The sequence below is a fragment of the Oncorhynchus mykiss genome, chromosome 6, assembly GCF_057628025.1.
Source record: "Oncorhynchus mykiss isolate SJ-2025 chromosome 6, ASM5762802v1, whole genome shotgun sequence".
NCBI lineage: Eukaryota > Metazoa > Chordata > Actinopteri > Salmoniformes > Salmonidae > Oncorhynchus > Oncorhynchus mykiss.
This window is the reverse complement of record NC_143027.1, coordinates 41,221,403-41,248,540: the sequence shown is the minus strand read 5'-3', so window position 1 is coordinate 41,248,540 and position 27,138 is coordinate 41,221,403. Positions and strand designations below refer to the sequence as shown.

The 27,138-nt window shown below is 42.4% G+C and overlaps 1 protein-coding gene across 1 annotated transcript in view; it reads right to left on the bottom strand.

Moving 5' to 3' along the window:
- Positions 1 to 12,841: 12,841 nt before the first annotated feature.
- The window catches only part of fbxl17 (F-box and leucine rich repeat protein 17), a 322,953-nt gene continuing 308,656 nt past the window's right edge, over positions 12,842 to 27,138 (bottom strand). The window contains exon 11 of the mRNA XM_021606509.3: positions 12,842 to 15,288. Coding sequence (XP_021462184.2) covers positions 15,151 to 15,288 — 138 coding nt within the window. The 3' untranslated portion in view covers positions 12,842 to 15,150. The remainder of the gene's footprint in view (positions 15,289 to 27,138) is intronic.

Sequence of the window (27,138 nt, the reverse complement as noted above, 5' to 3'; positions counted from 1 at the left end):
CCAGACAGTTAGAGCCAGTTTGCGCTGTTCTGTGAAGGGAGTACTACACAGCGTTGTGCGAGATCTTCAGTTTCTTGGCAAATTCTCGCATGGAATAGCCTTCATTTCTCAGAACAAGAATAGACTGATGAGTTTCAGAAGAAAGTTTCTAGCCATCTTGAGCCTGTAATTGAACCCATAAATGCTGATGCTCCAGATACTCAACTAGTCTAAAGAAGGCCAGTTGTATTGCTTCTTTAATCAGAAAAACAGTTTTCAGCTGTGCTAACATCAAAAGGGTTTTCTAATGATCAATTAAGCTTTTTGAAATGATAAACTTGGATTAGCTAAGACAACGTGCCATTGGAACACAGGAGTGATGGTTGCTGATAATGGGCCTCTGTACGCCTATGTAGATATTCCATTTTTAAAAATCAGCCGTTTCAAGCTACAATAGTCATTCACAACATTAACAATGTCTACACTGCATTTCTGAACAATTTTATGCTATTTTAATGGACAAAAATGTGATTTTCTAAGTGACCCCACATTGTTGAAAGGTAGTGTAAAAATATATATTTTTATGTGAATTACATTTTGATTTGGCGTACCCCCCGACGGCAATGCGCGTACCCCTGGGTATCCCAGTTTGAGAATACCTGCTCTAGATAAAAACCTGCACATTCACATACCTCTGTGCACACTGATACGCTCACTTAATTGCGTGCATCACACACAGACATATGCATACAATCAAATAGGCTGCCAATTTATTTTCTAATATATACACACAACAGGACTATTTATCGTCCTGTGGGCGTAATCAAATTAATCCAATGATAAGTTCATGGGGCTTACACATATTTGTCTAGATTCCTTTCTCAGAGAGCGAGGAAGGGTGAGACAGAACCAATTCACTATTTCTTTCTCTGGTGAGCCACATACAGTATGCTATTGAGACAAGCAACTCCTCTGACCAAGAATGACCTTTCCCTCCCAGCCATTTGTTCTAAAGTCATTTGTGTGACATAGAAATAACATAGAAAATCTGCTCTCTCTCTATGACATACCTAATCAAAGAACAAAATCAAACAGCGCCTCTGAAATGTGGTAAGGGCGGGAGAGGACCAAGATATGCAAGACAGAAAGCATATCCCCTGTGGAAGAAGTGGTTGGATAACAACAAGTTTTCCTTTATGAAAGCGATCTGTTATCGTCCGCCAAGCGAAGCAGAAAGCGAACATACCAGCAACACAGTACCTTGGCTCCCAAACACGGTGGCCAGGCCAATAATCTAACAGTGATACTTCGTTGACTATTGGCTCATCTTTCATTTCCTCCTTAAACTCTTCTTTAACTAAAATTGCTCCCTTGATCCAGAAGGAGTAGGATCCCCAGTGGACAAAATGTGGTATATCACGTCTTACTCACGTGCAACACATGTACAGGTAACTACCAAAATAAAGGAAACGCCGACATAAAGTGTCTTATTAAGGGCATTAGGCCACAACGAGCCAAAACAGCTCGCTGCTTCATAACCCCCCTGGACTATTGTCTAGATACACACCTGAACTATAAAGGTAATGGCAACGCTGCACATTAACAAGAAGGGAGGAAGGAGACCAAATGAACCGCCTTGAAACAACGTCACGTCTGTCACCTCCTCTGGTTTCCTTTCAACTCTCCCTCTGGGCAGAAGTCGAGTTCCTTTCAACTGTTTGAGAAGAATGGTTGTGAGGAGACAGCCTGTCAGTCCTTTTACCACAGAAACGTATTTCCTGAATGGGTTTGCCTGTTGTTCATGGCATTACAATGGAGGGAGGAGGGAATGGCTGGACAGGAGGGATGAGGTCGGTCACGTCGGCCCATAGTCTCAGTCAGTCAGTCAGTCAGTCAGTCAGTCAGTCAGTCAGTCTCTCTCTCTAAATTAAAACACACACACAGGCTTATTGTGAGATGTGTTAAACATTCAGATAAAGATCCCCTTCTATTCAATGAAATCATGCTATAAAAATATCTGTCATACAAGAGAACAATAACTAAAAACAAAAGAAAGTTGAATATGCCTCTCACGTAGCTATCCAAGTTGGTGGAAGAGTTCTGAGTAGAGCCTTTACATTCTTAGAAAAAAAAGGTGCTACCTAGAACCTAAAAGGGTTCTCCTATGGGGAGAGAACCCTTTTGGAAGGGTCTACTTTGAGGACAACTCATAGAGGACAGTCAAATATGCGACATTTGGAGAGACAAAAAGAGACAAAACATATCCTATAAAGAGACATAGCATGTTAAAGTGGTTCACTTAAAGTGGATCAAAGTCAAGATCAGCTCTAGAAGGAAGAGATGTGTCCCATTTAACTACAGTGTACAATACAGGCCTACTATTGCCTTCCAGCTGAACTGTAAACAATACACAATATCCTGTCTTATACACTTGTCTTTGTTGTCAATAACTTGATGTTTACCTTTTAACCAATGGGAAGGCAGATGCAGATGTACAAGCATTTCACGACACTCGCATTAACATCTGCTAACCATGTGTATGTGACAAATAAAATTTGATTTGATGAAGAGTAGAGCTGTACTACTCACACATTGTTTTAAACCCTCCCAAGTGGCTACTTCAAGACAAGAGACTATTACCCACAAAATAATCCTGTTCAGATGAACTACAATTAGCATTATCTTCAATAACAACAGTGAGAGTGTAGAATATAGATGATTGTGCTCTCCTCCCGTGTTCTGTCACTGGTCTGGTAACGTGTAGATGTGGCCCCCGCCAGTCTTGTAATGTTCAAAACGTATCCTATAAAGAGACATAGCATGTTAAAGTGGTTCACACTCGTTATTCACAGGTTAATCTGCAAACCAATGTGAGGGAATAGCCACCGTATGGTCTATTAATTCAACACCTCTCACAGTCTGACTGGCATTTATACAGCTGGCCTTTTGAAGGGCTTTCAACTCCTGTTTCTACTCCAACACACACATGAGGACAGGCACACCAGTACACACACACATACATCACAGTTGCACAGAATCACTTCACACCAGCGGGGCCAACCTGGACTCAGGGGTAGATGTAACATAGTAAATGTAAATCCAGAATCTTGTTTTGTATGGTATGTAATTAAGTTGTAGATGTCCATCATCCATTTCGTATGATATGTTATGAATTACAATTCATATTTTTTGTTACGAATTGCAATTCGTACATTACATTTTTGCGGCTAACGTTAGCTAGGTGGCTAATGCTAACGTTAGCTAGGTGGCTAATGTTAGCTAGGCTAGGGGTTAAGGTTAGGAGTTAGGTTAAAGGATTAAAGTTAGGGTTAGGATGAGCTAACATGCTAAGTAGTTGCCAAATAGCCAAAAAATTGATAAGTAGCTAATTAGCGAAAATGCTAAAGTGGCCCATGATGAAATTCGAACATGCTGTTTGCGTTATATGCCGACCCATCCCACCAACCACCCTCCTTCAGTTTCTGCCTGAAGTAACATTGTATTTTATAACCATACCAAACTTAACATATCATACTTTAAAAAAATGTTTTATTTATTTAACTAGGCAAGTCAGTTAAGAAGAAATTCTTGTTTACAAAGACAGCCTAGCCAATCTGCCTTTTTCAGGGGCAGATCGACAGATTTTTACCTTGTCAGCTCGGGGATTCAATCCTTTCGGTTACTGGCCCAGCGCTCTAACCACTAGGCTACCTGACGCCCCATATCTGCCGCTACCTGCCGAAACATTTCATTTGAATGTCTCGAATTTACATTTACTATGTTACGTCTAATCTATGAGACCAGGCTGGCAGGCCCCTCCCAGCCCTTGGCCCCTGCCCTGGGAAATCACCCAGCCCCTGTCCAGCCAGCAGGCCGTGAAACATGGAGACCAGTGTGGGGTGAGTAGGTTGTATAGGGGCTGGGGCACAGGGGAAAGCGTGGCCTTGAGAATGTGTCCGTCACGCTTCAGGTCTCAACGACCCAATCTGTTCCATTGATTCTGAGAGACTGGACTGTAACAGTGGAGGAGTGGGGAGTGACATGTCATACCGTTGGCTCTAACATGTCAACATTCAGACATGGCTAGGAGACTACGGCCGCCGCCCAGCCATCTGTTGCTTTAAAATAGTGGAGGCTTGGAAAAAACCACAAAAAGGTCTGGAAAGCTTGCCAGATCTGTGAGATCATGTTAAAAAGAGAAAACAATAGTTATTATATCACACTTTGAATGAAAATGCAGTCATTTGTAACAATGTGCAAATCAAACCAGAGCATTTGGTTTTTAACTCGAGCCAAAATGGAAATATCTGCACGATGAGACTTGAGCAACTCCCCTGTTGGATGATTCCATCTATTCATTCTGTTTCCCCTGTAGTCATCGAAGCTGTTTTAATAACACAGAGGAGTGATGAAATGGAGCAATTACACATCCATTTGTGCCATTCAGGTGAATCCAGGTGTAAAATTTCCAATCTGCTCACCGGCTGTAACTCTAATTCCTTCTGATTTCACATTGATGTTGCCTGTTAGATGACAATATCCTAAATACAAAGCAATGTGATACAACATATATCTATTTAGCAATAGATGAGATTTAGAGAATAGTCTCTTTAAAAAGCGCCATATTAGGAGTGTACAAAACATTAAGAACACCTGCTCTTTCCATGACAGACTGACCAGGTGAATCCAGGTGAAAGCTATGATTCCTTATTGATGTCACTTGTGAAATCCATCTCAATCCGTGTAGATGAAGGGCAAGAGAAAGGTTACAAGAAAGATTTTAAGGCCTTGAGACAGATGTGTCAAGAACTGCAATGCTGCTGGAGTCTTTACGCTCAATAGGTCCCCGTGTGTGTCCACCACCCAAAGGACATCCAGCCAACTTGACACAACTGTGGGAAGCTTTAGGGGTCAACATGGGCCAGCATCCCTGTGGAACGCTTTCGACACATTGTAGAGTCCATGCCCCGGTGCAACTCAATATTAGGAAGGTGTCTTTAATGTTTTGTACCCTCAATGTATACAGACATATTATTTGAACACAGAGGGCACAACAAAGCAGTAAAACAACCTTGAGTTTGACAATGCACAATATCAAAATATCACATTATAAAACAATACAATTAGCTTTCATTGTGATAGCTAGTACACAGTGTTCAATTTGATGTTTCTATTTAGCTGTTGGGGAAATAAAAACGTCCATCCGAAGAATGAGAAACATTCTTTTTTTTTTTTATGACAACAGATAGCCTGAGTCATTTCCCAACGGGCGGTAGATTAATTTTCATTTGGGAAACAGTTTGTGTGTATAAATATTCATTACCCACCTTGAAAAGGCATGGAGCCCTTTGTAGCCCCAGTCAATGGAGACAGGCCTCCCTTCCCTCCCTCTACCACTGCAGCTGGGCTTAGACCCACTTCCAACACACGACCTTTACAGCCTAAAACAAAGATTTGCACAATTAACTACTTTTAAATGTCACCAACCGCCAAATCTGCATATCAACGCCAGACCTTGCATAGAAATGAGGGCGTTTTTAAAAGAGTAAATGTTTTCCCTTCATTTCGCCCTAAATGGGGTTCTTTCTCTGGTTTTATGAGAGAGAAGAAAATGTAAATGTCAACATATCTAGTTGCGTTATCCTTCTGCTGCTAATTAACCTTTGTGGTTATGGGGGGCTAGGCTCAGCTCTGGCTTAACACTGCAATTAACACCATGACCACCCTGAAAGACTGAGCTAGAGACTGACACGCTAACCAATGACAGAGCAGGGTGGGTGTTGAGGAGGATTAAAGAAACAAAGTCTGATTTTGGATAAGGTGTATGTGTCCCTTCAGTAGTAACTGTTAGTAGCGCTTGTGTTTGGTCTCTAAGCCAAATAAAATGTTATTTGTCACATGCGGCGAATATATCACCTTACCGTGAAATGCTTACTTACAAGTCCAGTGCAGTTCAAGAAAGAGAGTTAATTGACTAAATAAAGTAAAAATAAAATAGAAAGCTATATACAGGGGGTGCCGGTACCGAGTCTATGTGCGGGTGTACAGGTTAGTCGAGGTAGTTTGTACATGTAGGTAGGGTTGGTGACTATACAGTACATATATAATAAACAGCGAGTAGCAGCAGTGTAAAAACAAAAAGGGGTGGGTGGGTCAATGTAAATAGTCCTGCTGGCCATTTGATTAATTGTTCAGCAGTCATATGGCTTGGGGGTGGAAGCTCTTAAGGGGCCTTCTGGATCTAGATTTGGCGCTCGGGTACCTCTTGCCAATGTTTTGGGCCTTCCTCTGACACCGCCTAGTATATACAGCACCAGTCAAAAGTTTGGACACACCTACTCATTCAAGGGTTTTTCTTCTATTCTTACTATTTTCTACATTGTATAATAATAGTGAAGACATCAAAACTATGAAATAACACATGGAATCATGTAGTAACCAAAAAAAAAAGAGTGTTAAACAAATCAAAATATATTTTATATTCGAGATTCTTCAAAGCAGCCACCCTTTGACTTGATTACCACTTTGCACACTGTTGGCATTCTCTCAACCCGGACGACGCTGGGCCAATTGTGCGCAGCCCTATGGGACTCCCAGTCACGGCCGGTTTTGATACAACCTGGAATCGAACCAGGGTCTGTAGTGACGCCTCTAGCACTGAGATGCAGTGCCAAGCCCACTGCAACACTCGGGAGCACAAACACTCTGAGTTGGACTGCAGAGTGAAGGAAAAGCAACCAATAAATGCTCAGCATATGTGGGAAATCCTTCAAGACTGTTGGAAAATAATTCCTCATGAAGCTGGTTGAGAGAATGCCAATAGTGTGAAAATCTGTCATCAAGGCAAAGGCTGGCTACTTTGAAGAATTTAAAACATAAAATATATTTGGATTCCTTTAACACTTTTGGTTAGTACATGATTCAATGTGTTATTCCATAGTTTTGATGCCTTCACTATTATTCAACCATGTAGAAAATAGTAAAAATAAAGAAAAGCCTGTGAAAAATAAGTAGGTGTGTCCAAACTTTTGACTGGTACTGTATGCATGTCCTGGATGGCAGGAATCTTGGCCCTAGTGATGTACTGGGCAGTACGCACTACCCTCTTTATTGACTTAGGGTCAGATGCCGAGCAGTTGCCATACCAGACGGTGATGCAACTGGTCAGGATGCTCTCGATGGTGCAGCTGTAGAACATTTTGAGGGTCTGGGGACCCATGCCAAATCTTTTCAGTCTCCTGAGAGTGAAAAGGCGTTGTCGTGCTCTCTTCACAACTGTTTATGTGTTTGGACCATGATAGTTTGTTGGTGATGTGGACACCAAGGAACTTGAAACTCTCGACCTGCTCCACTAAAGCCCCGTCGATGTGAATGGGAGTGTTCGGGCCACCCTTTCCTGTAGTTCACGATCACAGCTCCTTTGTCTTGCTCATGTTGAGGGAGAGGTTGTTTTCCTGGCACCACACTGCCAGGTCTCTGACCTCCTCCCTATAGGCTGTCTCATCATTGTCGGTGATCAGGCCTACCACTGTTGTGTCGTCAGCAAACTGAATGATTGTGTTGGAGTCCTGTTTGGCGACACAGACATGGGAGGGGACTAAGCACGCACCCCCGAGGGGCCCCCGTGTTGAGGATCAGCATGGCAGATGTTGGGGTGTCCCGTCAAGAAGTCCAGGATCTAGTTGCAGAGGGAGGTGTTTGTCCCAGGGTCCTTAGCTTAGTGATGAGCTTTGTGGGCACTATGGTGTTGAACGCTGAGCTGAAGTCAATGAATAGCATTCTCACGTAGGTGTTCCTTTTGTCCAGGTGGGAAAAGGGCAGTGTGGAGTGCGATTGAGATTGCGTCATCTGTGGAGCTGTTGGGGCGGTATGCAAATTGGAGTGTGTCTAGGGTTTCTGGGATGATGGTGTCCATTTGAGCCATGACCAGCCTTTCAAAGCCCTTCATGGCTTGCCGACATGAGTGCTGCGGGGCGGTAGTCATTTAGGCAGGTTACCTTTGCTTTCTTGGGCACAGGGACAATGGTTTTCTGCTTGAAACATGTAGGTATTACAGACTCGGTCTGTTGGTCCGCGCATGCCAGTTGGTCCGCGCATGCTCTGAGTACACATCCTGGTAATCTGTCTGGCCCCGTGGCCTTGTGAATGTTGACCTGTTTAAAGGTCTTGCTCACATCAGCTATGGAGAGCATGATCACACAGTCATTCAGAGCAGCTGGTGCTCTCATGCATGCTTCAGTTTAGCTTGCCTTGAAGCGAGCATAAAAGGCATTTAGCCTTTTTGGTAGGCTCGTGTCACTGGGCAGCTTACGGCTGGGTTTCCCTTTGTTGTCTGTAATAGTATGAACGCCCTGCCACATCTGACGAGTGTCATAGCCGGTGTAGTAGGATTCAATCTTGTATTGACGCTTTGCCTGTTTGATGGTTCGTCTGAGGGCATAGCAGGATTTCTTATAATCGTCCGGATTAGTGTCCCGCTCCTTGAAAGCGGCCGCTCTAGCCTTTAGCTTGGTGCGGAAGTTGCCATGGCTTCTGGTTGGGATATGTACGTACGGTCACTGTGGGGATGACGTCGTCGATGCACTTATTGAGGAAGCCGTTGACCGAGGTGGTATACTCCTCAATGCCATTGGATGAATCCCGGAACATATTCCAGTCTGTGCTAGCGAAACAGTCCTGTAGCTTAACATCTGCATCATCTCACCACTTCTGTTTTGTGCGAGGTACTTCCTGCTTTAGTGTTTGCTTGCAAGCAGAAATCAGGAGGATAAAATTATGGTCAGATTTGCCAAATGGAGGGTGAGGGAGAGCTTTGTATGCGTCTGTGTGTGGAGTAAAGGTGGTCTAGTTTCCTCTGGGTGCACATGTGACATGCTGGTAGAAATTTGGGAAAACGGATCTAAGTTTGCCTGCCCACTAGGAGCACCACTTCTGGATGAGCATTGTCTTGTTTGCTTATGGCCTTATACAGCTAGTTGAGTGCGGTCTAAGTGCCAGTGTCGGTTTGTGGTGGTAAATAGACAGCTACTAAAAATATAGATGAAAACTCTCTTGGTAGATAGTGTGGTCTACAGCTTATCATGAAGTAGTCTACCTCAAGTGAGCAACACCTCGAGATTTTAATATTAATATTAGACATCGCACACCAGCTGTTTTTGACAAATAAACACACACCACCGCCCCTCGTCTTACCGGACATAGCATTTCTATCTTGCCAATGTACGGAAAACCCAGTCAACTGTATATTATTTGTGTTGTCGTTCAACCACGACTCAGTGAAACATAAGATATTACAGTTTTTAATGTCCCATTGGTAAGATGGTCTCGAACGGAGCTCATCTAGTTTATTCTCCAGGGATTGCGCGTTGCCCAATAGAATGGATGGTAGAGGCGGGTTACTCAATCACCTGAAAATTCAGCCAGATCTCCGCCCCCTGTACCTCCGTCTTTTCTTCACTTGAATTACGGAGATTCGGGCCTGGTCTCGGAGAAACAATATAACCTTAGCATCGGACTCATTAAAGAAAGAATCTTCATCCAGTTCGAGGTGAGTAATCACTGTTCTGAAATCCAGAAGCTCTTTTCGGTCATAAGAGACGGTGGCAGCAACATTATGTACAAAATAAGTTAAACAATGTGAAACACACAAGATAGCACAGTTGGTTAGGAGCCGGTAAAACGGCAGCCATCTCCTCCGGCGCCGTTCTCATGTAATCGTAGTCTGAAATCCATTATTAAGCAGTACATTTTGTCAGTACACATTTTATATTCTAATCTATTGTTTTCTATAGTTACAGGTCAGAGGTAGTCATAATCCGGTAATAGCACAGAGTGAGAGACTAATCCTAACAAAGTGAGCCCAACCCTGGCAGAGTCCGTGTGGATGAAACAGTGGAAGAGCAAAGTAACACCTAAGTCAAATAAGTAATGTTCTGTGTCGTGAAAGGAGTTTTATTTGTGGTTGCACTCCGGCTTTGAACAACAAAGCATAGCGGACCAAAACAAGCAAATGAGGTAGTGTAACTCCTAGCCTCTCTCCGGTGTTCCCAGTGGCTGTATGGTTCCTAGCCAGCGTTGGATTCATGGATAGACTCATGGGCTTTCCCTCCACTACTCCACTGGAGTCCAGAGTCAGTCAGTGTCTATTACAAAATCAACCCATTAACATCTTCTCTATTCACAAGCCTGATTTTCCCCTTCTGCAGAATCAACACAATTCTATGCGCTGAAATACAGCAGGTAGCAAGGCAAACAAAATACCTCTGTGCACTATACGATGACGGACAAGAAATGTGTTTCTTTTCAGGTTGATAAATATTGAGATTCGTCGAGCGGCTGGGTCATGGGTAGGCAAGTGATTGACATCATTTCCAGTAGGAAGGAAGAGTTTGGTTTTGGAAAGGGTTAGGGGTGAGCTGGGGGGGAATGCTGAGGGGTTGCCAGAGTAAAGTTGATTCAGTGTAGGATGTAACCAGGACTTTTAGATGAGTGGACCCTCCGCAGACTGACTGAGAGGAAGGGAAGGGAGACAGAAAGAGTAGTAGGAAGACCGAAAGGGAGAGAGAAATAGAAGCAGGGATGTGGTAGAGTAGAATGTAGTGAGAAAGAAAGTGAGAATAGGGAGGTGGGAGAGACATGGAGGGAGAAAGACGAAGTAGGATGAAAGGAGTGAGGTAGCGAGAGAAGGAAAAAGAGAGCTGAGTGACAGTAGAGTAAACCTGGACAGGGCGAGAGAACACAGCTCAATAGCCAAAGCAAAGCCACCCGGGAGAGGTTACCCAAAATAGTTAAACTGGTTTAGACCAGTTTCATCAGGAAGCCAGAGTTCAATGTAAAACAGTGAAAATTTGCCTAGAAAAACACCCCTTTCTTGGTTTGTCAGCTAGATAATATCAGTTCCCTTGACAACTGACATGACAAATGTGCCATATGGTCACTGCCGATTCTTATCAGCTCCTCATAAAAAATGTAACGAAGGGCATGAATATTTACTACGTTTAATTTATCTATTGCTATTCAGTGCTGACCGCCTGGATACTCAGCAGTGGCTCTTCCTGAGGGCAGCCTCTGAGTGCATGCGAGGCTAGCAAACACACCTTGATGAAAATTGCAGAGGTCTGAGGTTCGCCCGAGACATCAATGGAATCCACCTCAATCAGCGAGCGAATCAATGGCACACACTCACATTTGCCTAGGCGCTAATTGGCGGCAGTAAAAATTCAGCAGGCCGCATACTTTACCTCCGAGGGGAAATGGAGAAGGAAGAAATAGCTCATTTGTAGCAAGCAGACCAGAGACATTAAAAATCACTGTCATTCTACAGCCAACAGCCAAATTATTTATGTATTTCCTTGCCAGGTTTAATGCAACAGAAGACTAACCACACATATTGAGAGAATTGTATTTCTTTATGAGGAAGAAATAGAGAAGCACTTGACCTGAACAGTGAAAAAAACCTAAGTACTATAGAAAACGTCTGACTCTTCGGCTCCTGATAGAGCCTCTGTCAAGCAGAGGAGGCTGGTTGGAGAAGTTATAGGAGGACGGTCTAATGGTTGAAATTAATCTAAGGAGTCTAACGTTGTTTCCATATGTTTGTTATGCCTTTACAATGAGCCCGTTCTCCTATAGCTCCTCTCACCAGCCTCCTCTGCTGTGAAGTCAATATCATCGGTAAACTGAAATTAAAGTGAGTCTCTAAACCACCTCCACACAGTGAATAACACTAAGATATATCAATGGCATGAACAATTACAGAGGTGGTGTGAGGAGTTCTCTCTCTATCTTTAATGACATGGATGCTAGAGAGAGAGAGCTAGGAGGGCATGGAGGGCAGGGCTTTAGTGCCACTGGGAAACAAGCAAGAACCAATTAGTTTCCTGAACAGGGTTTGTCTGATAAGAGGAGGAGAAGAAGTGAGGGCTGTGCAAGAAGAGGTGATATAAGGGAGAGGCGAGGCCAACAAGGCTCTTTTAGGAAATTAGCTACTGAACCTCACAATCACAGGGTAATTTGTAGACTGGCCACACATTCTAAACAGCTTTCTACCCCAAGAACCACAATAGTGACAGACAGCCATGTAAATTCAAAAATGACGTGAGCTACTTGACCAAGATTCAGATAATAACAGTAATTGTTTGAAGAATAAAACCACAAACATATTGCATCCTCATTTTTAGCCAATCACAGATCATTTTGCAGCAGAACCAAAATAGCTGTGAACTCAGGCTGTCCGTTTGAATTAAGACAGGAAGCCGTCATCTCAGGGAGAGTTTTCCCTTCCTGTTTGACATTAGCTTCCCCGTTTCATCCTCCGACATGAAACAAACACCTTGAACAGCGAAAAGAACACTTGAAAGGGACAATATCCTCCTCTTGATCGTCAAAGATGGGGGACATATTGAATGACAGCTTTTAGAGCTTTGAGAACGTCACCAGCGTGCTGGGAGGCAAGCTGACGCCTCATCTCAGATGCATGGCTGCTATGATGCTAACAAAGTGCTGACCTTGAAATCACAAGTTTCCCTGCAATGAGACAGAGACTGGTTGATTCAGATATGAGCGAACTGCTGAATATTCACAGTATCAAGGTGTCACTCTCTGAGGAATGAATCTGGTACAGCTACTAGGTCTTGGCATGCAACTGTATATATGAACAGAGTGGATAGTTCCAGGATTTGAAAATCTACTTGGGTTATGCTTTATTTTAAAGTCCGATTTGATGCTGAGGAGGAGAACACTTCATGTAGCATGAGTTAAAGACTCATTTCAAATTTCACTTGGTTCTGTCTTCTATCAAGCAGAGAGCAAAAAATATGACAGAAACAAGAGACAAAAAGAGAGAGAGAGAAAGAGAGAGCGCTTTAAGTAGTAGTGTTTTATTCATCTGTATGTAAATCCAGTTGTTTACTGATTGCTTTAACAAATCAGGGATCAAGAGTGCCAACATCAAGCAGAGAAAAAGAAAGTTAATGTTGAGATTACAAAACAAACTAAAAAACTGGTGGGGGGGGGGGAAACGAGGACTCGATCTGAAGTCAACAAGTCCTGACAAGGGATGTGTTCTTAATTGTCTCTAAGCTCTACGTTTCTGTAAAAAAAATATTACAGTGCTACTTCCTATCCTAAGTTCAGAAAACTACTAGTGTATACAGTCGAGTGACGGCATCTAAAGAAAATGGTTCCAGTTGGTTATCACCATAGAAAAATACCCTGGTTATTTGCTTCATAAACATACCATTGACAGATGAGGAACAGATGAGGAACGAGAGAGGGAGGGAGAGAGAGAGTGAGAGAGAGCTCACCTATTATTTCCATAAAGGGCATGATTATACGTTCTGAGCCAGTATCTTAGATCCTATTGCTAACAAAGATATACTGTAGATGCATGGCCACACAACTAATTCTGAAAATATATGCTCAAACAAAACCAATATTGGGCTAAGTATAATCCTATAGTCGAGTATACATACTGTGGAAATCACTAAAATTCTCATACAGCCGAGCACAATCCCAAACCATTGATTATTACACCATACTAATGGTACAGTATACAACATCATCTTCAACTGAGAGAAAGATAAAAATAAAAAAACAATATCAGAGAAAGACATTACAAGTTCAGACTCATCTACGTTCATTTTTTCTTACCTTTTTTTTTGACATTAAGAACAACTACAGACATCTTCAAGACAATGTTTCTGTCAGAAGAGCTGAAGTATTGAACCTTTCTTCAGCCAGGTAAGTCATTGAGAAACAAATAGCATTTTACGAGGATGACTTTAAAAGTGTAGGTTTCCATCAGTGAAAGTAGAGAGTTTCTCTGATTTACTCGTGTTCAGTGCTGAGAAACTACTCCTTGGGAACATGCTGAGCCGTTCTGGATAGGCTGACTTTGCCCCTGACCACTGGTCCAGAGTCAGATATTGATTCATCTCCCTGATGGTTATAAGGTTGGGATAAGGGTTAGGATCATCTGCTATAGGTCCAGGGTTGCAACTTCTATGTTGAGCCCACTGAGTACTGTGACAGTAACCATGATTAGGGATGGCATTCAATGAAACCTGAACTGCACAAACCAATATCCAACACTGCTCCTGTGCCACACAAATGTCCATCAACTGTGTGAATGACATGACATTTACTAGATGAAACAAGAGCATATTAAGATTTGGAATGAAAATATACATTTTTAGTGAGCTGGAACAATATTTCCCTGCAGTTCTCCCGTGCAGCTGGATTGAATCTCTCAACTGTAGCATTTTATCAGGGAGCCATAGCTATGGTCCATCAGATGGGGCTTAGTTCCATATCGGGAACCTCATATTAGGTCGGGAGTTTACCCTGCCCATTTTGAGCTCACCAGGGAAAAACTAGCCTATATCTTGGACCGGAAGTTCTTCCTGATCGGGTCACATGGTCAGAGAACCCTCGGGGCCTTAAAAACACGACACACGTATGAACATCCAACAGAAAAGGTAGAAACATGTCCAGTATGAAACGACATTGACTTCACAGTGATCAAAACATGTAGCCCTAATGGTCAACGAGACCAGAGTATAATGTTTTTAACATGTTTAGAACAATGTTTCCTTGTTTTCAGTCGCTACTCCATATCCGCAAGTCTGCTATTGCATCCAGACTGGAGTCAGGGGGAAATGTAAGGCTCACAAAACTGCCAGCACAGCAAAAGTCAACCCTCAAACGACACCCTATCACCATGCACTGTAGCACTAGTTTTGACTACAGCCACATAGGGCTCTGGTCAAAAGAAGTGCACTATGGGCAATACAGTTCTTTGATACACAAGCCTAAGACAGAGGTATACAGTGATGTACAGTATGATTTGTCTATGACTTATGACTGAACTACAATGGAATCCAAAAAAGGTCCATAGATAAAATAAAATACATCTACAAAAATAAAAACAACCCAAAACTACAGACATCTTTCCAGAAGGTGAAAATGTGGATCAACCGGTTTGTTTAAATGAGTGTGAAGGTATTACTAAGTGTTTGTAGTAGTATGTTTGAAGTAAACATGATTGGCCATGTGGTGAGTTTTCACTTTGACTGTGCACACGCCTATGTCAGTGTGTGCGGCAATGTATACGCATGCGTGTGTGTGTGTGTGTGTGCGTGCGTAGAGGGGGGGGGGGGGCTACAGCGGTGGCTATGAGGCGTTGGATGTGTTGGGGCTCCAGCCCATCTGATAGGCTCTCTCCAGGGTTCTCTTGCAGTCCTGCATCACCGTACTGAACACAATGTGAGGGTACTGCACCACCAGCCTCTCCACAGTCTCCTCGTTCACCTGTAAACACAACAGCAGAATACAAAACGCATTAAAGGCACAATATGTTACTTTTTGTAGTAAGACGGCTGGTGATATTATTGACGCCTGAGGTGGCAGAGGACTAGACGTCATGATTCGCGTTAATCAAACAACATTTGTCTGTTCTCTTACGGTTGAGCCTCGATGCCAAGGAAGCTGTTGTGGCCTGACAGCCCAGTCCACCTGAGGCTTTAGTGTCTGGTGGTTAAGCAGCAGAGCATGTCTGTCTAAATGATCTCATGAGAGAACCAGAGGACGAGGAGAGAGAGAGAAAGAAAATAAGAGTTCCCAGATAGAGAGAGAGACAAGGAGAGAGGCAAAGAGAGTTCACAGAAAGAAACAGAGAGACAGAGAGAGTTCCCAGAGAGAGACAGACTGAAAGAGAGTGGGCGGAGAGACGGAAGACAAGCGTCTTCTTCTAATTAGTCCTCTTCATGCTCTAAAGGACAAGGGAATAACAAGTAGTCAAGCACCTTCCCAGCGGTTCCTTCATGCAGGGTGTCACAGCTAGGCTGAGCCTGGCTGACAGTGAGCAGGCCTAGGAGGGCTCAGGACACAACAGGGGTGAAGGATGTTAACCACAACCCACCCTGCTGGTGTCTCACTCTGGCATCAGGACACTGTCCAAAGGAAATATGTGTAAACACACACTTCCATGAGAAGAAATACGCACATGCACTCACACAAAACGTGCTTGCCTGGTCCGTAGCACTGCTGGTTTTCATCCTTCCCCTCTAATCAGGGTCTGATTCATACATGGGACACCAGGTGTGTGGAATCTCTGGACTGGCTCATCAATGACATTCATAGGGTTGCCAAATTCCAGTGACTTTCCCAGAATTCCCAGGTTTTCCAGAAATTCCGGTTGGAAAATTCCCGGAATCAGGAGGGAATAAGCCGAAATCCGGAATCCCTCAACCAGGATTTCTGGAAAATTGATGGAAGCAACCCGAGACATTCAACCAACTAACTATCAGAGAAAAAAGAAAACCAGCAGTGTGAAACTTGGAGACTGGTTTTGACTCCCCACTGGTCTAGAAAAATAATAGCAAAGGAAGAAGTGAAGATTCTGATGTGTTGTAGAGCAGGGGTTCTCAACCTTTTTTCCCCCCAGGGCCCACTTTTTCACATTAGCAAAATGTCACTCCACCCCCTCCCTTTTTAATATTGGTTATTGAGATATTATCTACATCACCAATATTATCTACACCACCAAAACATAGATTTTGTTTCATTCGAGAGGTGTAGGAAAATGTTGATGATTCCACGTAGTTTAACAAGACAAACGACACATTTTTGGGTTGGCTATTAAATTATGATTATAATAACAACAACAATAACAATAAATAAGGAAAATAAAGCCATGACCCGATTTCCCCAAATGTTATTCCGCTACCAAATATGTTTTATTATTATAATAGAATTTATTTTAACCCTCAATTTAAATATACAGTAGCAGTCAAACGTTTTTCTTTATTTTTACTATTTTCTACATTGTAGAATATAGTGAAGACATCAAAACTCTGAAATAACACATGGAATCATGTAGTAAACGAAAATAGCTTTGCACACTCTAGGCATTCTCTCAACCAGCTTCACTTGGAATGCTATTCAAACAGTCTTGAAGGAGTTCCCACATATGCTGAGCACTTGTTGGCTGCTTTTCCTTCACTCTTGCAGTCCAACTGCAGCCCAAATAGGTGTGTCCAAACTTTTGACTGGTACTGTACATATTCTCTTTTACAGAAGGTGAATAAATCAATTGAAGCCAACAGAGTCACACATTTGGCTCTATTATAACAAACCTAACACAATGTTACAATCTAAGTGCTCGGTGGTAAGCGCTATAGGTCCAGGGTTGCGTCAGAAATAGTTTTGCTATTGTCACAGCTGTTTATTAAAAGGGCTGTGTTCTGGTGAATAAAGTTGTATGTAGAGAGGGCTTGGCCACACACTGGCCAACCAAGGCATTCCATGGCTTAAAACACATTCTGTAAGTTATTGACGGTCTTTGCGTTGTAGTCAACTCCCAATTCGGTTGGGGGAAAATAATACTCCCATTGTGGGTTGATTTGACAGTTTATTAAATAAGATGAAGGAAAAAGGAAACCGCACACTGCTCTTGATAGTATCACCGAGATTTAATAAGCTCACGGCCCTCATCAGAAGGCAAATAAGATTGCTCAGATGTGCGAGTGCCTTTTGATTTTTTCTACAGTTTATTAAATAGCATAGGCTACAATAACGAGTGATAGCAAAAAACATCCAGTGTTTCCTCAATATGTTTGGAGTGTTGACAGTCAACATTGTTGTAATTTGTGTCAACGAGTAAAGGGCTTCATTCAGCACACTTCTCCTCAAATAGAAAATACTAGGCTCCTGTAAATTGTATTGTACGTGTGAAGCACGTTCTCAATGAGAAAGATATAGCCTAGGCCTACCGTTGATACGATGTTATAGGACAGAAATATCTAAATAGCCTATGTTAGGAGGAGCAAAAGAGGCTGTCTTTGGAAATGGGGATAGATACAAGCCAAATGCTTTCTATAGAACAAACTGTCAGGATAGGCAACCTACATGAATAATTCATGCATGTGTGTTATATTAAACAAAGAGGGAGTAAAATGTAGGCAAGCAATAAACATTTCAGAACAACTACTAGTCGAATAAGACATGGGAGAGATGGCAAATTTTGGCAAAGAGATTTATTTATAGACTAATACAAAAATAGCCAAACTGAAAACTGCAGACATGACTAGTGCCTCCCCCCGCGATCAAACTGACATAAAAACATAAAATGAAACTCAGCCTAACGTGATCAGAAATCTCAACTAGCAAGCAAGTTGCAGCAAAGAAGAATTGAGTGCGTGCGCGTTCACGGGAAGGGGATGGCGGGGGAGGATCCTGGCAGGGGGGAGCTTTTCGGCACAACACCGGCTTTACCAGGTCGAAATTGCAAACAACTACGCTGGCTGAACAGCAGCCGAAAATAGAATAAGCATTGTATAAGATTACTTCTCAAGCAAAGTCCGATTTCCTTGACTCCTCAAATTTAGAAGGTCGTAGCTCAGCTTTTGAATGACATGGAAACAAAAGCCAAAGATATCCATGTATCAGAGATACGTCTTTGTTGGGCACTCTACCCCTTTGTTTCTAGCCTAAAGCATTGTGGATTTATACGTCGTTATAGATCGGCATATACAATCATGAATTCGTTTTTTTTTTTTTTTAAATGACCCCTTAAATAAAGGAAGGTCCCATGCCCTCCCCAGGTGACCCCTAGGTTGGGAACGCCTGTTGTAGAGGCTCATTAGAGAACTAAATGACAAGCCTTTGATTGCTTTGATAACATATTATGTGCGCTATATTGTACTGAGGAGAATAGAACGATTCCCCCAACAAACTCGTTAATCAGGCCTTAATTACAATTACGAGGGATCTAAAAAATGGGCCTGTCAATGTGATGGGAGGCCATTACCTTCATTAATGCTAATTTAGTGCAGCGCTGTGTGCAGCGTAAACAGGCTTGACACAAAATGGCTCCCAATCAAAGCGCTGAATCATCCGCTAATTGCTAGTTGCTGCAACAATAAAACTATTTAAGCCGTAACACTACCACTGTTTGATGTGTGTGTGTGAAAGTATTTCAATGACCTGTGTTGTTCTGTTCAGATGATTGGTTTGTTTTGGTCTTGTTCTTTTACGCCTGTTCTGTCTTTTTGACTGTTTTTCCCTGTTAGGCAGAACCAATTAATACACATTGGAAAAAATTGAAAGGAAATAAGTTAACTCGGGATATTTATTTAGATTTATTCTGTTTGTGAGAAGTTTGAGTCTAAAACTTTTTGTTTTTTTTTACAAATGCCATATAAAGGCTTATTATATACCTGATCTGATGCACTAAAAACCAATACAATTACAAGTTCAAACACAAAGGGAGAAGGATAAAGCAAAGTGATGCATGACATATGAATTACTGCATCATTACAATCTTAGAGGATTTATGCCTGTCTTTTTTCAAAATAAATAAATCCAATCCCCTGTACCATCCTGAGCTCTCCACTGTCCCTTATAAAACAAAGCCGTGCCCTTTCCAAGACATGATGACATCACCACACCTGCTTGGTATTTACAACCATCACATACACACACACACAAACACACACACACACACACACACACACACTTTGTGTTGTGAGCCAGAGTCTATGTAAAGACATGAAGGTCACTACTCAGCGCTTTGTGTCTGGGGGTGTTTTCACCAAACCCTGATGTACTATTCTGAAAGAGATCCATATGAAACTGTAGAGCCATAGTATGATAGAGCATATTGCAACAGGCTGGTGCTTTTCATCTTACACACAGATCTGAGATGGCAGCCACACATATCTGGAGCCAGGGCCTATACTTAGGATATTTTCCCCCAGTTTAACTTCAAAGATGCAGTTCCTGTGGATCTGAGGGGATCCTAATGTTGTCTGACATGACAAAGTGCTGTTGTCAGAGAGACAGAGAACGAGAACGAGAGAGAGACAGAGAGAGAGGGAGAGAGAGAGAGAGAGAGAGAGAGAGAGAGAGAGAGAGAGAGAGAGAGAGAGAGAGAGAGAGAGAGAGAGAGAGAGAGAGGGAACGAGACACACATAGACACACAGAGGCAGGACAAAGACAGTCCTTTCCAATACCCTATTAAAACCCCCCTCGTTCATTTGGACAAAACAGATGCAACTCTTAATCAGTAACAAGTGAAAACGTTGAGTGAAAACATCGGGTAAATCACTTCCATTTCAAGTAAAGACTAGGATCTGTGAAATGAAGTCTAATCTCTTTTCCTGAACGAGTGTTCCTCAGACACCATGTCCCATCTATCTGTGTATCGACAACTGTTCCTTGGCGTTGCACCTCAGCCATCGTTCCGGCTAGCAGTGACTGGCCGGTGGTAAAGGTGACCTTTCTGAGAGTGCTGCCTTGCTGCTCTCCCTTTTACTGCCAGGGGTTTTAAGAGCCACTCTCACATGCAAATGTATTCCATCACCATGTAAAATATACATTTACCGCCTGCACCGGGGCCTTTCGTGAGTAACCACGTCACTAAAACACCTCGTAAAGATGACAAAACGCTGGCGTGTGCGCACGGTGGCACCGTGGCGTCCATGGGAAGAAGGGGCTCGTAAATCGATAATCAGATACACAAGCAAAAGATGCATATCAGGGGACAAGGACGAGGAGCAGCCTGGTTGCCAGTCTTTTCCCCCTAATGTTGTTGTTGTTGTCGTCATGAGTGGGCTAAAGCAGACCCGGACCTGGCCACATGGAGTGATCCTGAGTCTACGGGAGAATACGAGAAACAACTGTGGTGGATAAGGAAAGGAGTACATTAATACCTGGCATATGTTCTCTGGGACTACATTTAAACAGAGAGAACATGGAACTCATGTTCCCAGATAGTTTTAAAAATACAAACTCACCTCAGTGCAGTAAAACAGGTCAGATATCCAGAAGGAGGAAGAGTATTTAGATGAAGGTGAAATGGAGTTTCATTTAACCAAATGTGCACTCAATCAGAGATGGACTACAACTCAAAAACATCCTTCCATTTGTACTGTTCATATCGCTCTCTCCGTAAACATCAAAAGAGACAAACACAGCCAACGCCAAAGCCTCTTTCCACTCCCATCCACAGAGTGCATCACTCACCCACTAAATACATTTGGGGGACAATGTTTCAAAGGGCAGTTTAAGCAGCTGAGGAATGCTGTGCCTCGGATATCTCAGTAAAAGCAAGTTTAATAAACAGGCTGGGTTTAAACAGGCTGGATTTATAGTGGCCCTAAAAGTGCCTGCAGGAAAATCTGCAGTTGTAAAGTTCCTAAACGAGTGACTGGACGGACAGCAGATACTTCTCTGGCTCTGATAAGAGGAGAGGGGAGGAGGAAGGAGGGAGTAAAAAGGAGAGGAGAAGAGGGCGGAAGGCAACGAGTGTGAACAGAACAGACATGGTTGTGAATGGCACATAAAGGGGGCATAACATGCTATGAAAACGAGTGGGTATGTCGCAAGCAGATGGTCATCGTACAGAGCCTTCAGAAAGTATTCACACCCCTTGACTTTTTACACATTTTGTTGTGTTACAGCCTGAGATTAAAATTGATTCAATTGAGATGCGTCACTGGCTTACACACAATACCCCATCATGTAAAAGTGGAATTATGTTTGAAGAAATGTTTACAAATGAATAAGAAATTAAAAGCTGGAATCTCTTGAGTCAATAAGCATTCAACCCCTTTGTTGACAAGCCTAAATAAGTTCAGGAGTAAACATTTGCTTAACAAGAAAATCTATGGCAAGAAGTTAAAATGGTTGTCAAGCAATGATTAACAACCAACTTGACAGAGCTTGATTTTTTGTATCGACTCGGGTGTGAATTCTTTACGTAAATTAGATATTTCTGTATTTCATTTTCAACACATTTCTAAAAACATGTTTCTACTTTGTTATGATTGGGTATTGTGTGTAGATAGGTGAGACATTCTTTTTAAAATACAGACTAACACCACAAAAGTGGAATAAGTCAAGGGGTATGAATATTTTCTGAAGGGACTGCAATTCTTTAGCATCTGGTACCTAAAGAGAAACCAGTCCGGGTCTGGTTCTCGTTACCAGATTACATCCCTGAGCAATGACTCATTGAATCTCTCTCTCTCACACACACACGCACGCACGCACGCACGCAGACACCTATACAGCATCAGAGCAAGCGGCAGCCTCAGTGCCAGAGACAGAGGTAAAGCTCTGTGGGTCAGCACGGGGTTGGATCAGCTATGTTAGTAAACCCTCCACTCCATCATGTGTGACAAACAGAACATGGGGAATGTGTTCAGGGCAACCCCAATTTCTCCCAGCATGCCTGGATTTTTTTTTTTTTTTTATCTACACAGGGAAGGAGGAATTTCCTGACCCCAGAGGGCAGAGACGGTCCCAGAGAAATAGATGGCTTTAACATCACTGAACACTACTAAAAAAAAAAAAATCCTCTTTTAGTTTGATATATTTAGGAGTCAAACACCACACGCACGCACACTCCTAGAGAAGATAGTGAATTGGTAAATAAATGGTCAACTCACCTAAATGGTCAACTAACTTAAAACAGAACATTATAATAGAATAATAGCTTTCGTGTTTACAATACAGGAAACGCTCCCTTCAACCTCAACGAGCACACTGGAAAAGCGCTGTAAAACATGCAGGGGAATTTCCCCTAATCATAAGTAATATCACTTATATCACATCAAACTACTGGTGTAAAATAACTTCTGGTCCTGTCATTAAGTAACGGCTCTATCGTTTGTCATATGTTGTACTCGGGTGTAATAAGACTATCGGGATTGTATGTACTGTCCCCATGCTATTACTGGAGCCCAAGGGATTAATACTGAACAATGTAAACGCAACACGCAACAATATCAAAGATTTTACTGAGTTACAGACCATATCAGGGAATCAGTCAATTGAAATAAATGAATTAGGCCTTAATCTATGGATTTCACGTGACTGGGAATACAGATATGCATCTGCTGGTCACGGATACTAAAAACAAAAAAAACAAACATGGGCCTCAGGATCTCGTCACGGTTTCCCCGTGCATTCAAATTGCCATCGATAACCTGCAATTAGGTTCGATGTCCTTAGCTTACGCCTGCCTATACCATTACCCCACAACATTTCAGAGAAATACGTTTTTTTTTTTTGTGCGTACAGAACAATTTCTGGGATCTTTTCTTTCAGCTCATGAAACATGGGACCAACACTTTACATGTTGTGTTTAGATTTTTTTGTTCAGTGTAGATTATAAGATCTGGCAACAACAAGACAACGGTGACAGTCTACATACACTGGTTGTGACCGGCCATCAAATCATCCTTCAATCATCATAGACTGTTCACATTGGAAGATGTTCAAAGATGTACTGTACTTTTGGCCCTAAATAACAGATGTATCTAATGAAACATCTATCTAACCAGGAGAAACATGAAGATGTGCATTGGAGAGAGAGAGAAAAAAAAGAAGGCCTTTCATCAAAAGGGACAGTAGGCACATTGGTATTCTAAACATGTCACGAGCTCTTGAAACTCCTTCCTGATCCAGCCCTGTAGAGCCAGTGTACATTGGTTTTCCACATAGACTAGTATGGGTCAGAATAAGGCAATCCTAAAAGACCTGTTGACTGATGTAGGCTTCACTTGATCTCAACAGGCTGATCTTGCTTTTTTCCTGAGACGGGAAGAGATATAGTACAGTACTGCACAAATCTCCGGAAGCAAGCAGGAACAGATTCCAGAGCGGCTTACTGGAGTCCGAGACATGAGGAATTCCATAAGGAAAGTGACAACAGGGCTATTGTGTTGGGGTTACAGTAGCCCAGAAAACGGCCCCTTTAACTGCCCCTGAAATCAACACAAGGACACCCTGACCCTGTCCCTTTAAAGGGACAACGTATTCTGAGATCTGGCAAATTAGGAATCAGTCTTGGTTAAGTAAAGCACTACACCTCTCGGTACACATCTCATGTGGTTCTGTTAACCTCCTCTGACTGGAGGGTAAATGCTGCAGGATGGGAGGAGGAGAGGAGTACAGGAGGAGGAGAAGAGGAGAAAAAAAAGGGGGATGAGGAGGATTTTATCAAACGGAATCAAATAAACTGAGCAGAATCCAAAACTTACACAACCTTGCTTGGTCTTGACTAGAATAGAAAGAGAGAGAGAGAGAGAGAGAGCGAGAGAGACAGACAGAGATAGATTGAGAGAGTGAAAGAGAGAGCGAGAATGAAAGTGAGAGAGCTAGAGAGTGAGAGACAGAGACAGAGAGAAACAGAGAGAGAGAGACAGAGAAACAGAGAGAGAGAGAGACAGAGAGAGAGAGACAGACAGACAGATAGACAGAGAGAGACAGAGAGAGAGAGAGAGAATGAAAGTGAGAGAGCTAGAGAGAGACAGAGACAGAGAGAGAGAGAGAGAGAGAGAGAGAGAGTGAAAGAGAGAGCTAAAATGAAAGTGAGAGAGCTAGAGAGAGAGAGACAGAGAGAGAGTGAAAGAGACAGAGAGACACAGAGAGAGAGAGAGTGAAAGAGAGAGAGACAGAGAGCTAAAAGAGTATACACCAGTGTGTGTGTCTGCCTCCATACATTCTCATTGAAGGGCACAGCTGAGATTCCTTTCACATCGTTAGTGGACTGTCTCCGTCTTTCACACTTCTACCCTCTATCTCACTCTTGCTTTCTCCGCCACTTTCTCTCGCTCCTGCCCTTTAAAAGTGAGATGAAGAGATGATGAGGAGGGGGTTCAGTTAAGACCGCCGATCAATACCCCTTCACACGGCGGCATGAGATTTAAGATTACACCACTGACCACACACGGAAAATGACTCACTTGGTGAACTTTGACCTTCAAGCCTAACCAAAGAGGAAAAGAAAGAACCAAGGCAAGGGGAGAGACGGAAGGAATGACAAGTTAATGTAATGATATCTTACCGACTTAGCTCTGATATTTTAGACCTTAGAAAAATAAACATACAATTTTCAGGACATTAATATAGTAGTATATATTATAGGATTAGGTCAAGTAGGAAGTGGTCATTCTAGTAAAGTATTTTCATTTCAGTTCACAAACACAGGCCATGTCATGATTCTTACTTCCTTCCATCTGAACTTGAAACTCTGTATGTAATAACAAGAACTGGCCAATAGGCTTGTTAGACCTCAAAATCTCTTTTCTGAAAAAACTTCTTGAAACTTTACACATAACTCATCCTTTTCTCCGAGCCCAGAGTCTAGTCCCTCAACAATTACTGTAGTGTTTGTGTCTGCAAATTGCTCTGAATATCTGTCTCTAGTCATAACAGAGGTATGCATCAGCCGAGCATCCATATTGATTATGATGCCTGTGGTTTTAACAAGGTCCATGTGGTCCCTCAATGGGAGAACACCATGCATCGCTCTGTCCCCCTCTCCCTCTCTTGGCCATTAACATAACTCATTATGCTTGCGACCAGTGTTACTCGAGAGCAATGTCATTATTTCTCCGGTCCTGGTTCACGCTGATTCAGTGAGTTTGCCGTCGTTCTGTTTCAGCACCAGAGATATTTGTTTTCCCCCTCTAACTAAGGAGAGGAGAGGTACAGTAAAGCTGTGTAAAAAAAATAAAATTCTAATAAAAACATTCCTATTAGGAACACATGGATGGAATCCCTTAGATGGTACATCAACAGTCTTGGGTGTGTTGGTTGGCTGGGAAATCACAGGCGCCTGTTTGATTCGCTGGCTAGTCAAAGCAGTCGTGAATGTTATTGCTAAAGGAGAAAGACACTGCAACGTTCGCAACAACAACAAAAAAAGTCCATGAAACAGTGTGTGTTACTCAACTGCAAAATACACAAGGGGCTGGGAAGTAGTTATGCGAAGTGATGACTCATAACCCGCAGTCCCCACGGTTATATCTGCGGGGCAGGCGGGCGGGTTTAGGGTCATGACATAGTGTGGACGAAGGGCGGGTGGGTGGCAGGCGGGTTGAATAAAGAAATAACAACGCATAAAACATTTGCGATTCATATCTATAGGCTACATTTAGGTTTTCCTTTCAATTCTATCTGGCTTTAGGGCTCCCGAGTGGCACGGCGGTCGAAGGCCCTGCATCTCAGTGCAAGAGGCGTCACTATAGTACCTGGTTCGAATCCGGGCTGTATCACATCCGGCCGTGATTGGGAGTCCCACGGGGCGGCACACAATTGGCCCAGCGTCGTCCGGGTTTGGCCGGGGTAGGCTGCCATTGTAAACAAGAATTTGTTCTTAACTGACTTGCCTAGTTAAATAAACGGTTCAATAAAAAAAATGTAGTATCAAATACACGCCAAATACTTTTGGGAACTTGGGCAGAAAAGTTCACGTAGATCCAATGAGGCAAAAAGGACAATGTCAGAGTTGAATTAAATAGAGAGGCGCTATACAAATTTGACAGTCACAAGATGGGGACTTCAAAATGGCACGTCAAGGGAACTGTACTGTTCATATGGGTTAAATGGAACAGGAAGCTAAATGAAATCTGGACACTGACTATAGGTCTATAACCTCTCACATAGACTAATATAATATTAACTCCTGTAGAATGAAGCATTTCTTAGAGTAAAACTATACACCAGAATTTACATTTTGATTCAGGAACAGGAGTGGAGAAATATAGTTTCTTTCTTTCAGCATCTTGAGAGAATGAATGTACAGGTAGGGACCATCTGCAAAGGTGATATCTTGATTAGCATCATACAAGCTGATAGTATTTCAATCACATAAAACATGCATCCAAGCTGAACTGAAATCTTAATGAAATACATTTTGGGTCATTTTAACAGATTTTAATTTCCAAAAAACTGGTAATTTTGATAAATGTACAAAACAAATCTTCCCAGTTTTTTTTGTTTTGTTATTGCAATTTCTCTGCGGTCTCTAAACGTCTTTAAAAACATAAGATAAGTACATTTCACATCAGTTGACCTTTTCCACATTTAAAAGTTATTCAGTTGAGATTGTGTCACCGGCCGACACACAATACCTCATAATGTCAAAGTGGAATTATGTTTGTAGAAATGTTTGCTAATTAATAAAAACTTTAAAGCTGAAATGTCTTGAGTCAATAAGTATTCAATCCCTTTGCTATGGCAAGCCTAAATATTTGCTTAGCAAGTCACATAAATAAGATGCATGGACTCAATGTGCAATAATAGTGTTTAACATAATTTTTGAATGACTACCTTATCTCTGTACCCCACACATTATCTGCAAGGTCC